Here is a 20,054-nt window from a genome sequence, read left to right as displayed (position 1 = left end):
AAGAGGCTGCTCTCACTGCTGTCCACCCTGTCTATCTGACCTAATACTGGAGACAACAGGGATGCTGAGGTAAGAAGAGTCTCCTCACACTGCTGTCCACCTTATCTATCTGATCTAATACTGGAGATACCAAGAGTGCTGAGGCAAGAAGATGCTGCTCACACTGCTGTCCACCTTATCTATCTGATATAATACTGGAAGTGTGAGCAAAGCAGTCTGTTAACGACCGCTGATTGGTTGCCCTGCTCATGTGGCAAATACAATGTCACCAGAGCCCTCTCATAACCTGTGGTTACATCACTGCAATGACACAGATACTTGAGTATCTATTATTTTTATTTTACTTTGGGGAATATAGTGCTTAAGATGGGGTTTGATAAATAGTGGTAAACCCGTTTAAAAAAAAACCTGCCTTCAACCACCATAAAGGGACCTCTGTACATGAGAATTTTTTCAAAAGCAGCAGTAAAAATCCGTATAAACTGACCACCCCTTAGAAGTGTTTGCAAGAAAAAGGCAGAGCTCTATGTCAGGAAGCAGAAAAAGCGAATCTTTTGAAATTCAAATTTGACAGCTTTGACATATTTTTCCCAAAAATTTTATTTGCAACAAATCACAAGTACTGCAAAGCCTCCAATCACCCTGAGAAGACATACGAAACTCTCTTCGGACTTTACGGAACCACTTCAAGCTCTTTAATGCAAACACAGCCTTAGCAATGTCAAAGTAACTTCAATAAATATGGTTATGGATAAGCAGATGATAAGTGATCTTCACTGCTGTGCTGTCATTCTCTGTCTGTAATGTTTATTCGGGGTTCTATGCTTTTTCTCTCTATTTCCAATGCTAATCTATGAACTGTGATGTCCTCCCACTATCGAGATTGAGATTCACTATCAGATTCAAGATGAGAGGATCTTATGAGGTTCGAATTAGCCAAATCTCGTGGATTTTACTGGGAATTCGATTCACAGTAAAGTTATTCTCTTTGAATTAAATGTTCTTCACTGTGTTCTGAAGTCCATTCTGATCCCAAAACATAATAAAAATAAGATGTAATAAAAAATCCCAAAACCTAATACCTCAATGCTCACTTTTCTGGCCAACCGTCTGGGTCTCCAGGTATCTTCTATCCACCATTGAGTGCTATGTCTCCAGCATCTTTACTCTAGAATGGGACTTTCAGCCATGATCAGGCCTCAGACATTGCTGCACTTAATGGCAATGCAGGGGACATCGTGACCTCATGACCTGCAAGGCTTGATTGTGCCCCGAAGTCCCATCTAAGAGTAAAGACACTAGAGATACACAGAGTGAAAACAGAAAGAACACATGTAAAGGACCAAATGCCCCTTTTTTATAACATTTTGCCAGCAAAATGTCAGCCATTTGGCTTTTTTTGCTGAATTTACGGAAAAGGAATTAAAGAAGAGAATACGGGGTTTTATAAAATTTGAGCAGAAGTCAATTCCACTAGAATAAATTTGCCCATTTCTAAGATTCACAATAAAATAGCTGCTATATTCCCTGCCTCTGCTTTTACATAGGCTATGATAGTCCCTATGAGTGGCTGTGCTATTCCATGTAGTATGATAACTGTAAGGCATTTTATGAAAGCCCACTCAGCCATGGAAAAGCTAATATGAGCCTTCTCTGGCTGATGCAGCATTTTTTTGACAATTTGTTCAAATCAAATTACAAATTGTGTGAATTTCCTAAAATTCGACTGAAATTGATTCACCTCAAATTGATTTTCTCATCTCTAGCATGACATGTTCACATATATGCCTCCTCATCACTAGTGTTGAGCGAATTTGTTCGGCATTTCAAATTCGGGTTTGTGTTTGGGGTTCCGGCTTGTTCGCGCCAAAAAATCGGCTCTGCCCATGAACATCCCCGATTTGTCACGTTGTCATGCAGATAACATCTGCGTGACAGTGTGGCAAATCAGGGATGTTCATGGGCAGAGCCGATTTTTTGGCGGGAACAAGCCGGAACCCCGAACACGAACCCGAATTTGAAATGCCGAACAAATTCGCTCAACACTGCTCATCACAACTGAATTGGCAAGAGGCTTACGGAAAGGAAGGTAACACTATATAATCTACTGTGTTTCCTTGCCCCCAATTGGCACTTAATGGAACAGTTATGGAACATGTTATGGACATCTAATGTTTTGTCCATATGTATATATTTTTTTACGTTTCTGTTCCCTAGATTCTGACAATATAATCAAGATGCAAAAAGAAAAAAAATCTGGATTCACTGTCACATTACATGAAATCTGGAAATGAAATTACAGCAAACCAGAAGGGAACATTTCAGAACCATGCACAATTACTATTATCCTCTATGAGATTACTTCTCCATCTTTATATTCGGCCATAAATACGTCCATAATAATTGAGTTATCCTTTTGCCCGGTGAATCATGGGTTACTTTCTGTATAACTGGAAGGCTTTTAGTTTCTTACCATAGTCTGGCTCTGCTCTGTCTCCTAATTCTTTCTCTAGGATATTTTCTGTTAAAGAAAAAAGAATTGCCCAAGAGGTGTAGAAACTCCGTTAGCTCCATGTAACAAGCACGAATTTCTCTTATACTTGCTGTGTCATGCCAAGTAAAGTGGATTACAATGAGCATCCTAAGATAGTGAATAGCTACGTGGACAAGGACTGAGCTTGTACTGCAGGTATTTCTGTAATAAACCTATTACTGTATTGTGCCGCTAAATATGCATTAGGGACCTGATTGTCATGACTATTTAAAACAAAACTTTGCAAAATTTATAATAAAACATGCATTTAAGAAGATTAAAATGATGGAAATTATGCCACATGTAACAAATTAGGTTAGAGCAAATTTTGGCTCCTCGTAGGCTGGATCTACAATTGCACTCATATTTCTGCTTCTCTAATTGATCATAGGTACAAAAGGCGAAAAGATTTCTGCCATGGTGTCTGTCATTTACTATACAAAAGAGAGGGATTCACATATAAAGAAACCTATGTACACCCAGAAATATAATAAAAAATATATATAGCAAATTTATTTCATGAAAAAATACAAAACGAGACGCAAATTAAAAACACTTAAAAAACACACCCAAAAGGGGTTAAAAGGGGTAATCCGTATACCCTAGACATAAAATACAAGGCAAGACCTTCAACTATAACAATTCAAATGCCAAGTTAATAAAAGTACAAAAAGGCACAATAGTGAAGCAGTAATAAAAATTAAAATAAAATAGTAAAATAAATAAACATTAATATATAAATATAAACTGTGGCATATTAGATATCGATCAAAAACCAACAATGCATGCATTCAAATACCAAAAATAAGAAGCAAAAAAATCATAAACCGATATTGTCAAGAAGGGCAGGAAATACAAGGAAAATGACCTCACTCGTTACAGTGTTCCCAAGTGCAGCATCTTCAAGCATCTGTCATTTAGGGCTCATGCAGACTTCTGTGCACATCGGCCCGAACATGAACCACTATTGCACAGACTGGCTGCAGGTCTCCTAACCAAAGTGGGTCAGCCTCCTAAAAATATATGAAGCGGTCATGCTCAGGTCGGGAGAGCTGCAGTCGGCCCGTGCATTGCTGTTCGAGATCGAGTCGACATCAATGGACGTCAGAATGAGCCCTTAAAGAAGTCATCCACTAGTTTGATATTGATGACCTATCTACGCCAGGATGGTGCCGAGGTGGGTAGTTTACATCTGCCTCTATTTAATGAATAGGGTTAGATCCGCAGTACCCTTCTGTGACCACTATACAATTGACAGAACTGTGCTGAACTGATAATACCCAGCCATCACCGCCACCAGAAACAGCTGATCGGTGTGGGTGCCGTGTGTCGCACCACCACATCGATCTTATACTGATGACTATCAATAATAGTGGACAACCCCTTTACCTAAAAAAAAAAGTGCTGCTGTCTTCTGACGTTTTGACAGATTCTACAATCAAGGCTCCTATCATAGCCTCGGGTGTAGATGTAGATTGAGCCTTAGTTAGACTTTACTTATTTAACAATTCGCAAAAATCCAACGAGAAAAAGTTTGACATCATTTTTAAGAACTTCTGTACTGAAGGTAATAGATGAATTGGCCATCTACATCAGCGCTGCTGGATATGGATCTCAAATACTTTAAATAACACTTAGCATAAATGCAAAATGTGACATTGGCAAACACATTTTAAAGCAGAACTGTCACCAAACTACAGATAAGTCCATATTTACTATACCTTGAATTTAATTAAGGGCTCCAATTCCCCATTAAACAAATTTAAAGCGACCTACACTTCCAAACAAATTGGAGGATTTTGCTGTTAATCTGCAGCACGGACCGCCCAAAGTCTGTACTGTGGCCCACACTAAACTAGGCAGCATTCTGCTCTTGCTTCTTGGCTGCCGTCTTCTCAGCACTCTTATTCCCATCAGTCATAGGTGGTTTTAATTAGCTGGTTTCTTCCTTCCCCAAAAAGTGTAGGTCTTTTAGTCCAAGAGAGGTTTTTCATCAGGACAGGGATTTTTTATCAGGACAGGGACCCAACAACAAGGTACGCTTTGACGTTAGCTATTGGGCTCATATAAGGTACATTAGCCAATTTATGTGCTAACTATCTTCCTTCTACTGTAAAGTTTTCTAGAGCAATATTGCAGTTCAATTTTTCCAAATTTCCACATGTACATAATGTAGCACTTATCTATTTTACATAGCCGTAATGTAGCTCCAATTGTCTAAATTTACCATTCTAGCAACCTAGAGTGCAGCAATATATTTTTTATGACTGTTGTCTCAGCTGGCACCTGTTCACACTAGCTAGAAGGTGCTAGCCAGTTTAACTATTAGTATTTGCAATGATGCACTGGGCATCTTTATAGCTTTCAGCTCTGTGAATGATTACTATAATTGCTCTGGCACGTCTGCAACACTGAAAGCCCATTCCTCTCTATAGAACCGCTTCAACTCTTCAACTTTGACTTGACCATTCCAAAACTTTATCTTTATTCTTTTTTCACTATTCTTTTGTAGAATGTCTTGTGTGCTTGGGGTCATTGCCGTGCTGTATGATCAAGGTTCTCTTGAGTTTCAGCACATGGATAGAATCCTGACATTTTTATTTAGAATTTGCTGAGAGAATTCAGGATTCATTGTTCCATCAATGATGGCAGCCGTCCTGGCCAAGATGTAGCAAAACAGGCCCAAACTATACTACCACCATCGTATCATGCTTTTATGCTGTAGAATATAGTGTTTTTCTTTCTTGAAATATAGCGCTTCTCATTTAAACCAAAAAGCTTTATTTTTATCTCTTCTGTCTACAACACATTGTTCCAATATCCTTCTGTCTTGTGAAGATAATCTTTAGCAAACTTCAGATGGGAAGCAATGTCCTTTTTGCAGAGAAATGGCTATCTCCTTGCACACTTGCCAAACATGCTTGATGGGGGTCTCATGAACATTAGTTAAAGTGAAAGAGGCACTTAGTTGCTTAGGAGTTACCTTGGGTTTCTTTATGACCTTGTAGGCTACTAAACACTTTCTTGGAGTGTTTTTTTTGGTTGACCCCTCCTGAATTATAATGGTCTTAAATTTCCTCCAGTGGTACACAATCAGCCTGACTGTCGGTTGGTGAAGTCCAATTTTTTTTAGAAGGTTTTGTAACCTTTTCAAACCAGATGAACAACAACAACTCTTCTTCATGGATTTTCAGGCATCACCTTTATTCGTATTATATTATGCGTCCACTAGCGTGTTCCGCTGATCGAAGATTCCTGTTGTTTAAATAAGACAGGTCTGCCAGTCACACCTGATTGTTATCCCATTTATTGAAAACACACAACTCTAATTTCATTAAATTGGCGTACATTTTCTCGAATTAGATGAACTGACTCAGTTACGCTCTGTCCCAACCATACACTGCTTATTTTAATAAACTTTTCAGAACTGACGTGAAAATGCCAAACATCACAACATTTTTGAGTTGCCAAAAAATTGTTAAATTTGAAGGTATTTTACTCCAGAAAACTGTCAAAAACATCATCATGAATTGGGGCCAATATATATTAGATAGCTACAGAAGAACATATATATAGCAAAGCCAGGAAGGCTAGGGATAAATCCTAGCCCTCCAGGTCTTGATAAGCTACACTTGACTTGCTTTAACTAAGAACCAGGGCCTATGTTCACTAGGTGTGTCAGTCTGCTGGATAATGAATGAGTCGAGTGTGCTGCTGGTGAGTGACCAGCCAAAATGTGACATATAGCTGGGAGAGAGACAAGCCAGGGCTTCTTTCTGATTGGAGACAAGCTTGGATCAGCTAGAAAAGCCAAGGAGTCTGTGGGTTGGAGCTGGAGAGAACCATGTAGAAGCTGCAGCTTGTTCAGTGTGAACTGTGCAAGAAGTTAAATACTTCTGTTTGGCACTAGAAGCTGCAGGAACTCATGCTGAAGAGAATACCGAGACATGGTAAGACCATACCTCTTCAGTGTATAATGTTTGATCTGGGAGAAAAGACTGTAATCTGTTCAGATAAGTCTGCACTGACATATGTGCCTTGCTAAATGAACAGTTTATTTGCTGTGATACCTTTGAATCTCTTGGAGTTTTGTGAAAGCAATGAAACTGCACCTGTTTGGACCACACCGCATTTATTGTGTGAACGCTACCTAATGCCTACCTGAGAGAATAAATCCCTACAATGTATATATTTATATATATAAATACATATACATAAAATCATGGCCAAAAGTGTTGGCACCCTTGAAATTGTTCCAGACAATGAAGTATTTCTCCAAGAAAATTATTGCAATTATACATGTTTTGTTATACAATACTAAACAGAGACAATAAGGCAGATTGGACAAAATTTCACACAAAACCCCAGAAATGGGGAGGACAATGGGTTGACACCTTTCTAAAATTGTGTGTAAACAAATCTCCTTCAAGCATGTGGTAAGTAACAGGTGTGTGCAATATGAAAATCACACCTGAAACCAGATAAAAAGGGGAGAAGTTGAATCAATCTTTGCATTGTATGTCTGTGTGTGCCACACTAGGCATTGATAGCAGAAAGTGGAGAAGAGAACTGTCTAAGGACTTTAGAACCAAACTTGTTGAACAATATGAAAAATCTCAAAGTTACAAATCAATCTCCAGAGATCTTGATTTTCCTTTGTCCGTTGTGCGCAACATAATCAAGAACTTTACAACCCATAACACTGTAGCTAATCTCCCTGGACACGGATGGCAGAGAAAAATTGATGAAACATTGCAACACAGGATAGTCCGGATGGTGGATAAGCAGCCTCAATCAAGTTCCAAATAAATTCAAGCTGTACTGCAGGCTCAGGGTGCATCAGTGTCAGCAAAAACTATCCATCAACATTTAAATGAAATGAAAAGCGCTATGGCAGGAGACCCAGGAGGCCCACACTGCTGAAACCGAGACATAAAAAAGCTAGACTGTATTTTGACAAAATGCATGTTAGTCAACCAAAATCCTTCTGGGAAAGCGTCTTGTAGACAGTTGAGACTGAGAAAGAGCTTTTTGGTAAAGCACATCATTCCGAAAACGGAATGAAGTCTACAAAGAAAAGAGCACAGTACCTACAGTCAAATATGGTGGAGGTTAGAAGATGTTTTGGGGTTGTTTTGCTGACTCTGGCACTGGGTGCCTTGACTGTGTGCAAGGCATCATGAAATTTAAAGATTACCAAAGGATTTTGGCTTGCAATGTGTCAGAGAGCTGGGATTGCGTCCTAGGTCATGGGTCTTCCAGCAGCACAATGACCGCAATCATACTTCATGAAGCACCCATAAATGGATGGAAACAAAGTGCTGGAGAGTTCTGAAGTGACCAGCAATGAGTCCAGATCTAAATCCCATTGAACACCTGTGGGGAGATCTTAAAATTGCTGTTGGGAGAAGGCGCCCTTCAAATATGAAAGACCTGAAGCAAAGGAAGAGTGCTCCAAAATTCCAATTGAGAGGTGTAATAAGCTTATTGATGGTTATAAGATGAAATTGATTGCAGTTATTTATTCCAACGAAAGTGCAACCAAATATTAAGTTAAGGGTGGCAACAGTTTTGCCCGGCCCATTTTTGGGGTTTTATGTGAAATTAGGTCCAATTTGCCTTTATTTTCTTCTTTTTTTGTGTTTTTCTAATAGACACAAAGGAAATAAACATGTGTGTATAACAAAACATGTGTAATTGCAATAATTTTCTGGGAGAAATACTTCATTTTCTGGAACAATTTCAAGGGTGCCAACCCTTTTGGCCTTGACTGTATATATGTATTTGTGACGCCCAGCTGCGCTTGGTATCACAGATCCTAGAAGGGTGTATTGAAGGTTTCCTCCACAAGAGGAGCCCATAACCATTCACACATCTCCACCTCCCACCTCAGGCCACCAGAGGGAGCCCGTTAGGGATAGATAAATAGGGAAGGTGGAGCCAGGCAGTTCAGCTCCTGCAGAGTGAGACACAGAAACAGGTCAGTCTGCAGTGGAGCTTGGTGATTCAGCAATTCCTCTGGAGAGTTCAGTTAGTGCAAATCTGAATACAGAGTTGAGCCCAGTTGAGTCGTAGCTCGGAGTAGTGAGCTTTAGGTGTGCCGGCGCCATAAGATCGGTGAAGCGCGGCGAGCTGCCGTTAGTGTGAGTAGCCTATTGAGGGCCCGAGTAGGCCGAAGGCGAGTAGAGAGAGTTAGTACACAGGGGGCAGAGGAGCTTAACTAGCTCACCCCGAATCAGTTACCGGACACCGGGTCCGAAGCTTACCGGGATCTCCACGACCCAGTAAGACACAACTGGAATCCCTGGAGAACTACAAGTCCCAGGATCGCTAAAGTGCTGATACGTACCAGAGCCAGGAGACACATAGGCCCCGTAAGTCGGGAGCGTGCATTCCAAGAGAAGGCCCTACCACAAGGTCAGCCAGCGCAGGACAGAGACAAAGTTAGGCCTAGCTCCAGGCAGGTCAGAAACTTACAACGCAGAAGCAAGAAGCAGGAGGCCCAAAAACCCGCTCATTGGGGAGGATCCTGACATGCACCCTTCACCCTACAGTGCTCCGGGACGTGCCAGAATTTCCATCAGTAAAAGGTACTGAAGTGACTATCGTGTCTGTCCCCGTTCTTGCTCTGACCCGGCTCGGTCTCGCCTGTCCTGCATTCCCCGTTATTCACTGCCCTGAGGCCTAGCTCCACCTGTGGGGAGCTATACCATCAAGCTGCCTTATCATCGGCCTCAGTGGACTGAGCGGCGCTAGTGATCCTCACCAGACGCCACGGGTGGCATTATGAACTCTTTCTTAAAATTAACAAATATACACGCTTTTAAAGAGGGACCCCAGGGTACGGGCCCGGGAGCCGACCACCGCGACATCCCCAAGGCTAAAGGCCCGGGTAACCAAGTAATCCCCATCCCCTGGGCTAGTCATATTTATTTAGAGTACAGACCAAAAGTTTGGACACACCTTCTCACTTAAAGATTTTTCTGTATTTTCATGACTATGAAAATTGTACATTCAAACTGAAGGCATCAAAACTATAAATTAACACATGTGGAATTATATACTTAACAAAAAAGTGTGAAACAACTGAAAATATGTCTTATATTCTAGGTTCTTCAAAGTAGCCACCTTTTCCTTTGATGACTGCTTTGCACACTCTTGGCATTCTCTTGATGAGCTTCAAGTGGTAGTCACCGCAAATGGTTTTCTCTTCACAGGTGTGCCCTGTCAGGTTTAATAAGTGGGATTTCTTGCCTTATAAATGGGGCTGGGACCATCAGTTGTGTTGTGCAGAAGTCTGGTGGATACAGAGCTGATAGTCCTACTGAATAGACTGTTAGAATTTTTATTATGGCAAGAAAAAAGCAGCTAAGTAAAGAAAAACGAGTGACCATCATTACTTTAAGAAATGAAGGTCAGTCAGTCCGAAAAATTGCGAAAACTTTGAAAGTGTCCCCAAGTGCAGTTGCAAAAACCATCAAGCGCTACAAAGAAACTGGCTTACATGAGGACTTCCCCAGGAAAGGAAGACCAAGAGTCACCTCTGCTTCTGAGGATAAAGCCCCCGTCTCACATAGCGAGATCGCTAGCGAGATCGCTGCTGCGTCACGGTTTTGGTGACGCAACAGCGACCTCGCCAGCGATGTCGCTATGTGTGACACTTTGCAGCGATCAGGCCCCTGCTGTGAGGTCGCTGATCGCTGCAAAATGTCCTGGACCATTTTTTGGTCTTTGCCCTCCCGCTGGTCAGCACACATCGCTGTGTGTGACCAGCGGGACCAGCGATCAGGCTGGTAACCATGATAAACAGCGCGTTACTAGGGGCACATGCGCACTTAGTAACCCGCTGTTTATCATGGTTACGAGCCTGCTAAAGTGAGCGGTAACCTCCCGCTCACCATAGCAGAGTGGTAACCATGATAAACAGCGGGTTACTAAGTGCACGTGTGCCCCTAGTAACGTGCTGTTTATCATGGTTACCAGCCTGCTCCTGCTTCAGCAGGCTGGTTACCAGGAGCAGAACATCGTGGAAAGATTCTTTCCACGATGTCGCTGCTCCCCTAATCGCTGGTGAGCCTACCTGTTTGACAACTCACCAGCGATCACATAGCGACGCAGCAATGATCCCTGACAGGTAGTATCGTTGTCGGGATCGCTGTAGCGTCGCTATGTGTGACGGGGCCTTAAGTTTATCCGAGTCACCAGCCTCAGAAATCTCAGGTTAACAGCAGCTCAGATTAGAGACCAGGTCAATGCCACACAGAGTTCTAGCAGCAGACACATCTCTTCAACAACTGTTAAGAGGAGACTTTGTGCAGCAGGCCTTCATGGTAAAATAGCTGCTAGGAAACCACTGCTAAGGACAGATAACAAGCAGAAGAGACTTGTTTGGGCTAAAGAACACAAGGAATGGACATTAGACCAGTGGAAATTTGTGCTTTGGTCTGATGAGTCCAAATTTGAGATCTTTGGTTCCAACCACCGTGTCTTTGTGCGACGCAGAAAAGGTGAAATGATGGACTCGGCATGCCTGGTTCCCACCGTGAAGCATGGAGGAGGAGGTGTGATGGTGTGGGGGTGCTTTGCTGGTGACACTGTTGGGGATTTATTCAAAATTGAAGGCATACTGAACCAGCATGGCTACCACAGCATCTTGCAGCGGCATGCTATTTCATCCGGTTTGCGTTTAGTTGGACCATCATTTATTTTTCAACAGGACAATGACCCCAAACACACCTCCAGGCTGTGTAAGGGCTATTTGACCAAGAAGGAGAGTGATGGGGTAAAAGCCAGATGACCTGGCCTCCACAGTCACCAGACCTGAACCCAGTCGAGATGGTTTAGGGTGAGCTGGACCGCAGAGTGAAGGCAAAAGGGCCAACAAGTGCTAAGCATCTCTGGGAACTCCTTCAAGATTGTTGGAAGACCATTTCCGGTGACAACCTCTTGAAGCTCATCAAGAGAATGCCAACAGTGTGAAAAGCAGTCATCACAGCAAAAGGTGGCTACTTTTAAGAACCTAGAATATAAGACATATTTTCAGTTGTTTCACACTTTTTTGTTAAGTATATAATTCCACATGTGTTAATTCATAGTTTTGATGCCTTCAGTGTGAATGTACAATTTTCATAGTCATGAAATTGCAGAAAAATCTTTAAATGAGAAGGTGTGTCCAAACTTTTGGTCTGTACTGCATATTCAAGTAAAACACAACAAATAATGACGATAATATAAACTATAATGAAAAAAAGGTGAAGAATGTAAATTCACTTACCAGGGGGGTATTTACATATAAAATTGTGCTTCATATTACACCGGTCATCATTCCACTGGTAAAGATAAGGGCCTCCAATACCAGGATTTGCTGTTGGCTGATGATACATGACGACACATGCTTCACTACCACAAGATGGCTCATCTGCATACCAGTTCCTGCCAATATACACAAATATTTAAACTTATATGTACTTAAAAGCAGTGTGTCATGAACAAAAATGACATACAGTTTAAAGTTCAGCTTTGTTTCCACCACAGAAGAATGAACACAGGTCATCAATGCAAGACATATGTGAAACCATATTAACCAGAATTTAAAATGTACAGTGGGGGAGGTGAATTGTTCAGGAATACTTTACCTAAGACACCAGTAGTGCATTGAGTTTGTATGATACTATTTACTTTCACATTATGGGGTCTGCCATTGAGTTGCTCAGGCATTGTTCAATTTCACACCTGCCTGGGCCATAGGTATAGTTCAATCTCACAGTCAATGTTTACCCTCACTAATTTAATTACACTGTAATAATACAAACTACCATCTCAGTGACCAAGACAAGATGGTAAAATCACAATAATATATGAGTTTCACATACTGCTGTACTTGCTTATTTTCACTAAAAACTCAGCAAAACCTGATAGCTATGTTCACACTAGCCATTTTTTCAGAGTTTTTCACTACAAATTACTTCCAATGGGTGAACAGCGCTGAAAAAACGCTGAAAGAAGTGACATGCTCTATTTTGCAAAAAAAACATGCAAAGCACAAAATCCTGAACAAAAAAAAAACATGATGTGTTAACTAAGAATTCTGGAATCTCATAGACTTTGCTGGTACTGCAAAACGCAGCTGAAGATTTGCATAAAAAAAGCATAAAAAAACTCTGAAAAAACCATGATGTGTGAACATAGCCTAAAGAAAACACATTACCTGCCATTCACAATAAGTGATAGTCACCACAGATTACCTCTTCTCCCACTCTGCACAAATTGTATTGCATATCCACAACACTCTCCCATTGAAGTCAATAAGTATATTTCCTTATGAAATGCATATACATATTTATGAGTGATATTTACAATAATATATGACAGCAAAAAGTATATGTATATACGCATGTACAGCGCAGTTTCTGATACTCTGTTGAAACCTAAACCATTGTTTGTTCTGAGTTTCCAGGTTTATAAATGTAAAGTAGAACAAAAACGGAATTACTGTTACTCAAAAGGTGGGCTTCACAGATGTGCACACAACTACTGTATATACCCAAAGGGGTCTTCCCAACTTGATAATTTTTCACCCCTGCACAGAAAGGTGATAATTTGTTGATTGAAGTGGGTTCCACTGCTCCAATCACCCCTGATCCCATGAATCCACTGAAATGACTTGTGAAAATGTATAGGTTGCAGCAAATATTCAACACTACCACTTACATCATTTATTGACTATGGGACTGCTGGAGAAAGGGGAGCGCTGTACATGTTTTTTTCCGGCAGACCCATAAACAATGAATAGAGAAGTGTCAGGCATGCGTGATGACTTCTGTATTCCGACCGTCCATTCATTGTCTATGGACCACTGAGAATATTCCAAGTTCTGTACTCGGCGTTCTCCAGAAACACTACCAATGCTTCATTCGGACTGGGTGTTTTTGAGCCTTGTTTTTGGAATTGATGGGGTTCCCGGTGGTCAGATTGGCAAAATATTATCTGTATATATGTGATAACCTTCATTGTTGGGAGTAACCTTATAAGCCATACAAACATACCCACGTATACATTTACAGAACCATACACATATTACATACGTACATTCACATGCCTTATCTGTGACTTTTTTACATGGTTATTAGGAGAGGGTTGGGCACAGACAAACCTAGAAATCTCTCTCTTCAATTTATACTTTAATAGGACTGCTGTATATAAAGCTGTAAATCTCACTTGTAATGTTAATTTTTCACCGGCAGGTGGCAATTTTACATACAGATGCACTGGAATGGGTTAGGGCAGTTTAAAGGGAATGTGCTGTCAGAAAATAACCTATTTAAAATAAATCTAGATTTTGTCTTACATGTATGTTTTTAAAAAAATCTTTTCAATTTTTTTCCCATATCACAATTATTAAAAAACCAAATATATAATCTTGCAATTTTCACACGGGCTTCTGTGGTTATTTTAGATTCATACTTCCTGCCCTTTTAGGAAGAGTTTTCTTCAGGCTCATTATCATCAGAGGTAGGATTATTATGATAGGTGACACCTCTAAACACAGCTGATAACCTACTATCCATCAATCCCAATAAGGGATGTCACAGCTTCCCCTTCTACCCAACCTGTACAATGAACCGGTCACATGCTCATCAGGAAGTGGGTAATATCAACAGAACCCTACGTTGCAGTACAGAGTGAATGGTCGGGAATTTTACCATGACTTAAATTACAAAAGTTATTAATTTTTAAAGATTTATTAATAGAGATTTACTTTTGGGTCTCAGACTAATTTTTTAAGTATAAAAGATGGGGTCCGAGTCTATTTCAGCTGTGTTATTTCCTGAAACAACCGGAAGTTAGATCCTAAAAAAACTCCAGTGTGATCTGTGTGGAAATTCCAAGGTTTCTAATTTTTATTTTTAATAAAGATTGTGATATGAAAAAAAAACCATTGCCAACATTTAATACATAAATACCTGGTCTAAGCAACAGGTCAATTTCTGATGGCACATTGCATTGCCTTTAACTTTCTAATACAATTACAACATATATAAAATGGGAAAATAATAGCCCTGTGTGTAACCCCAAAAAAATAATTTTAATAACTCATGAAATAAAAGAAAAGCAATTTTGCACACAGGGTGAATTAATGGCTATAAGTGTCTTCTCATTTAGGACTAACCATCGGGTTGCTAAAAGGTTAAATTCCTCCAGCAAATGTAAGAATAAATGAAGAACTAGAGCTCATCATTTTTCTTATGTTATGGACACAACTTGTAGCAGATCTCAAGAAACACTTTGGTTTTCACCCTTTCACCCCTATACAGGGATCTTGACTTCGCTGTCAAAGACCCTGGATTGCTTCCGCAGAATAGCTGCTGGCTAGTGAAGTGAGTTGGCAGAGGGATTAGTATATACCCAGGTTAAAGCCAACAAAATCAGAAGGCAGGATGAAGGGTAGGAGAAAAGCAAAGGTCAAGCCAGTAGGTTAGAGATAAAATCAAAACGCAAGGTCACGTCCAAGGTAAAGTCCAGAAGTCCTTTAATGCAATGGTCAAGCAAATGGAAGTGATTAACAAGCCAGGTTGAAAATCAGGATACACAAACTGGAATATAATACATCAGGAACTGTGATAAATGCTTATAAGTGGCAGAGACAACATGTGAACTAATAGGAAGTTTGCCGATCACTATAATTAGCCCCCCAAAAATTACCCTGATTATTTTCGGTCCAGCAGCAAAGTCTAATTTATAAATAACAAATCTTAGTTACTCTGCCCAGTAGGAGGAGAAGGAACTAAGGGTTGATCGAGGGAAAGCACATCATCCTACCACATACAGTGTAGGGATGGCAATCACGGGCAGGACAGACAGTGCACAACCTAGATATGACATCAGCACCACTGTCTGCATCTCTTACCAAGGCAGTGCGCTGGTGCCTGACATTATAGACAGATGGCACAGGACTATAGGAAGGTACATAACACCTTGTCCATAGGGTGTGTCCTTCACACTCTCTGACATTGCCAACAATGTTGACTCAACATCCTGTTGACAAGGAAATAATAATGCTCATTTGTTGACTTTTATATAGTTATAGACAGATTAGAGCAAAGTAAGAAAAAATGCCCCAGAACTCTAGGAACCTAGCGCTCCATTCCTGACTACAAATTGTTTGTTTCAAAATATATTATCATTTACACACTCGAATATTAATATTAAACTGAAATTTGTTTCAAGACTTCACTTTTCTATTAATCACTAAACTAATATTTAGTTATAATTTTTACTTCCGATAAATGTTTTACATCTGTGTGGGATGGAGTCAACTAACATTCCGGCCCAAGCTGACAGGACTGCACTACATTCCACAGATCTTTTGTAATCTTAGGTTATGTATCAAAAACAGAATTTTAGATGTCACTCCACAAATGTTCAATCTGATTGAGGTCTGGGGCTGGCCTCTTCATAACATCAATCTTAGAATCATAGAATCATAGAATCATAGAATGGTAGAGTTGGAAGGGACCTCCTGGGTCATCTGGTCCAACCCCCTGCTCAAAGCAGGATTCACTAGATCATCTCAGACAGATGTCTGTCCAGCCTCTGTTTGAAGACGTCCATTGAAGGGGAACTCACCACCTCTCGTGGCAGCCTGTTCCACTCATTAATCACCCTAACTGTCAAAAAGTTTTTTCTAATATCTAATCTGTGTCTCCTCCCATTTAGTTTCATCCCATTGCTTCTAGTCTTTCCTTGTGCAAATGAGAATAAAGATGATCCTTCTACAATGTGACAGCCCTTGACATATTTGTAGACAGCTATTAAGTCTCCTCTCAGTCTTCTTTTTTGCAAGCTAAACATTCCCAAATCCTGCAACCGTTCCTCATAGGACATGGTTTGCAGACCAGTCACCATTCTGGTCGCTCTTCTCTGAACTTGCTCCAGTTTGTCTATGTCTTTTTTAAAATGTGGTGCCCAAAACTGTACACAGTATTCCAGATGAGGTCTGACCAAAGAGGAGTAAAGACCGATAATGACTTCACGTGATCTAGACTGTATGCTTCTGTTAATACATCCCAGAATTGTATTTGCCTTTTTTGCTGCTGCATCACACTGTTGACTCATGTTCAGTCTATGATCTATTAGTATACCTAAGTCTTTTTCACATGTACTGTTGCTTAGCTCTATTCCTCCCATTCTGTATATGCTTTTTTCATTTTTATTGCCCAGATGTAGTACTTTGCATTTTTCCCTGTTAAAAACCTAAAATCTTGCTGGTCTGGAACCAGGATGTTGCTCGCTTTGGGGTCGTTGTCCTGCTGAAAAGCCCATATCAAAGGCATTTCTTCTTCAGCATAAGGCAACATGACCTATTCCAGTATTTTGATATATTCAATGGGCCTAACTCCATAGAATGAGAAACATCTCCAAACAATTGTGCTTGAACCTCCATGTTTTACAATCTTCACAGTGTAGCTGTGGCTTGAATTCAGTGTTTATGAATCGTCTCACAAACTGTCTGTGGCCTTTAGACCCAAGAAGAGCAGTCTTTCCCTCATCTGTCCATAGAATGTTGCACCATTTCTCTTTAGGCCAGTCCATATGTCCTTTGGCAAACTGTAACCTATTCAACAAATGTCTCAATGGTAATATACGAGGGTTTATTGCAAATAGTTTGTCTTCATGTAACTGAAGATCTTCTTTGACCTCCCTGGTACTCATAATTATATTATCTTTGTCATTCTTGTTAATTAATGATCTATGCAGATGGTATTATTTCTTTCCCTACCAAATGATTTGGGTTTTGCTTGCCATTTTAAAGCAATGGAAATCTTTATAGCTGAGCATCAAATTATTTTCTGCACTTCTACAGTGGGGGAAATAAGTATTTGATTCCTTGCTGTTTTTGTAAGTTTGTCCACTAACAAAGACATGAACAGTCTATAATTTTAAGGGTAGGTTAATTTTAACATTGAGAGATAGAATATCCAAAAAAAAAATCAAGAAAATCACATTGTATAAATTAGATAAATTAATTTGCATTTTACAGTGAGAAATAAGCATTTGATACCTCTGGCAAACAACACTTAATACTTGGTGGCAAAACCCTTGTTGGCAAGCACAGCAGTCAGACATTTATTGTAGTTGATGATGAGGGTTGCGCACATGTCAGGAGGAATTTTGGTACACTCCTCTTTGCAGATCATGTCAAAATCATTTAGATGTTGAGGCTGTCGCTTGGCAACTCGGAGCTTTAACTCCCTCCATAAGTTTTCTATGGGATTAAGGTCTGGAGAATGGCTAGCCCACTTCATGACCTTAATGTGCTTCTTTTTGAGCCGCTCCTTTGTTTCCTTTGCTGTATGTTTTAGGTCATTGTCTTGTTGGAAGACCCATCCACGACCCATCTTCAATGCTCTTACTGAGGGAAGGAGGTTGTTGGCCAAAATCTTGCAATACATGACCCCATCCATCTTCCCTTCAGTACGGTGCAGTCATCATGTTCCCTTTGCAGAAAATCACCCCCAAAGTATAATGTTTCCCCCACCATGCTTCATGGTTGGGGCGATGTTCTTAGGGTTGTACTCATCCTTCTTCTTCCTCCAAACACGGCGAGTTGAGTTAATGCCAAAGAGCTCAATTTTTGTCTCATCTGACCACAGCACCTTCTCCCAATAACTCACAGAATCATCCAGGTGTTCATTGGCAAACTCCAGACGGGCCTGCACATGTGCCTTCTTGAACAGGGGGACCTGGCGGGCACTGCAAGATTTTAAACCGTTAAGGCGAAAAGTGTTGCCAATGGTTTTCTTGATGACTGTGGACCCAGCTGCCTGGAGATCATTAACAATTCCCCCCGTGTAGTTTTAGGTTGATCTCTCGCCTTCCTCTTGATCAAGGATACCCCACAAGGTGAGATTTTTCATGATGCCCCAGATCAATGTCGATTGACAGTAATTTTGTATTTTTTCCATTTTCTTACTATTGCTCCAACAGTTGTCTCCTTCTCACCCAGCATCTTACTTATGGTTTTCTAGCTCATTCCAGCTTTGTGCAGGTCTATGATCTTGTCCCTGACATCCTTAGAAAGCTCTTTGCGCTTGCCCATGTTGTAGAGGTTAGAGTCTGACTGATTAATTGAGTCTGTGGACAGGAGAATTTTATACAGGTGACTATATAAGACAGCTGTCTTTAATGCAGGCAACGAGTTGATTAGGAGCATCTAACTGGTCTGTAGGAGCCAGAACTCATAATGGTTTGTAGGGGATTAAATACAATGTGATTTTCTTGTTTTTTTTTTGGATATTCTATCTCTCAATGTTAAAATTAACCTACCCTTAAAATTATAGACTGTTCATGTCTTTGTCTGTGGACAAACTTACAAAAACAGCAAGGGATCAAATATTTATTTCGCCCACTGTATATAGGTTTTCACTCTCCAGTCAACATCTTGATCAAACTTATTTTTCTGGAATGAACCATTTTACTCACTAAGCAAGGGCTAAAATCAGAAGGTACAACATTTTTTGCCCTCCTCCTTTAAAAGGAGTCATACTTGACACTTGCTTCTTCACAGAATCAATGACCTCACTAGTTGAACTCTGTTCTACTATTAATTAGAACCCCCCACTTTAATTAAATTAATCAACTACACCCAATTGTTATGAATGTGTTCACACACTCACACAGGTAATGGTACAAGGAAAGGACTTAAAAAGAGAGACACCATACCTGCATCCAACTGGTCCCTGTACAGACTAGGAAAGCCCCTAACCACACAACTAAAAAACACCTCCACGGACCTGGCTGCCTAAAAGGCCATTGAGGGGTTTCTCATACCTCCTGAGGAACCAGAGGGGAGGCCGTAATACAAATCCTACAAAGGGAAAGGAGAGCGTGCAGGAAAACATGAGAACCCAAGGTAAGAAACTAAAAATATTCACACATGGTAGACAGGGAAAAATTTGCAGAACCAAAAAATAAATGGACTAAGTGAAAAACCGCCCAGACCCCCAAACATAAATGAAAAGGAAGGGTGCTAGGAAGGAGGACTCACAGTCAGATCGTAGGGAAGGCAACTGGGGTTAATCAAACAAGATAATCCATAGTTAAAGAGCTGGAACTCCCAACACAATCTACATAGAAGTATAGCCAGTAAAGAAAGTCACAGTGACAGGAGATTATATGAGGCCCATCCCAAAATGTGATAGGACAGAATCAAAAGAGAAAATGGAAAACACCAGAAGTGAAGCAAACCAAGAAAAGCAAAGCAAGGACAAAAGAACCATCAGCATTTGGACAGAGAATAATCAGGCCATGGCTCAACAGAGAGGGAAACAAACCACACAGCAAAAGGTCACCAGATTGAGTCCCAAAACCGAACCATGACACCAATTGGCAACATGTAGCGCCGACGTCCCTGCACGATTCCCATCTTCTTCTCCGCAGGCAGGGACATCGACTCACTAACTGCCCCGGCCCTCATCCCATGCTTCCTCCTGCTGCTGTGATCTCCCGAGGTCTGCGCACA

At 40.6% G+C, this 20,054-nt stretch overlaps 1 protein-coding gene across 2 annotated transcripts in view; it reads right to left on the bottom strand.

Moving 5' to 3' along the window:
* The window catches only part of CHODL (chondrolectin), a 161,964-nt gene that overhangs the window by 5,935 nt on the left and 135,975 nt on the right, over positions 1 to 20,054 (bottom strand). Inside the window, exons 3-4 of one of the 2 annotated variants that reach the window (XM_073670814.1) lie at positions 11,808 to 11,965; positions 2,474 to 2,521 (exon numbers count right to left, since the gene is read on the bottom strand). In XM_073670814.1, coding sequence (XP_073526915.1) covers positions 2,474 to 2,521; positions 11,808 to 11,965 — 206 coding nt within the window. The remainder of the gene's footprint in view (positions 1 to 2,473; positions 2,522 to 11,807; positions 11,966 to 20,054) is intronic. The other variant, XM_073670813.1, reaches the window with a different exon arrangement.

The sequence above is a fragment of the Phyllobates terribilis genome, unplaced genomic scaffold, assembly GCF_046119375.1.
Source record: "Phyllobates terribilis strain yellow unplaced genomic scaffold, ASM4611937v1 Scaffold_2__4_contigs__length_985480577, whole genome shotgun sequence".
NCBI classification, from domain to species: Eukaryota; Metazoa; Chordata; class Amphibia; order Anura; family Dendrobatidae; genus Phyllobates; species Phyllobates terribilis.
This window is presented reverse-complemented; position numbering and strand designations above follow the sequence as displayed.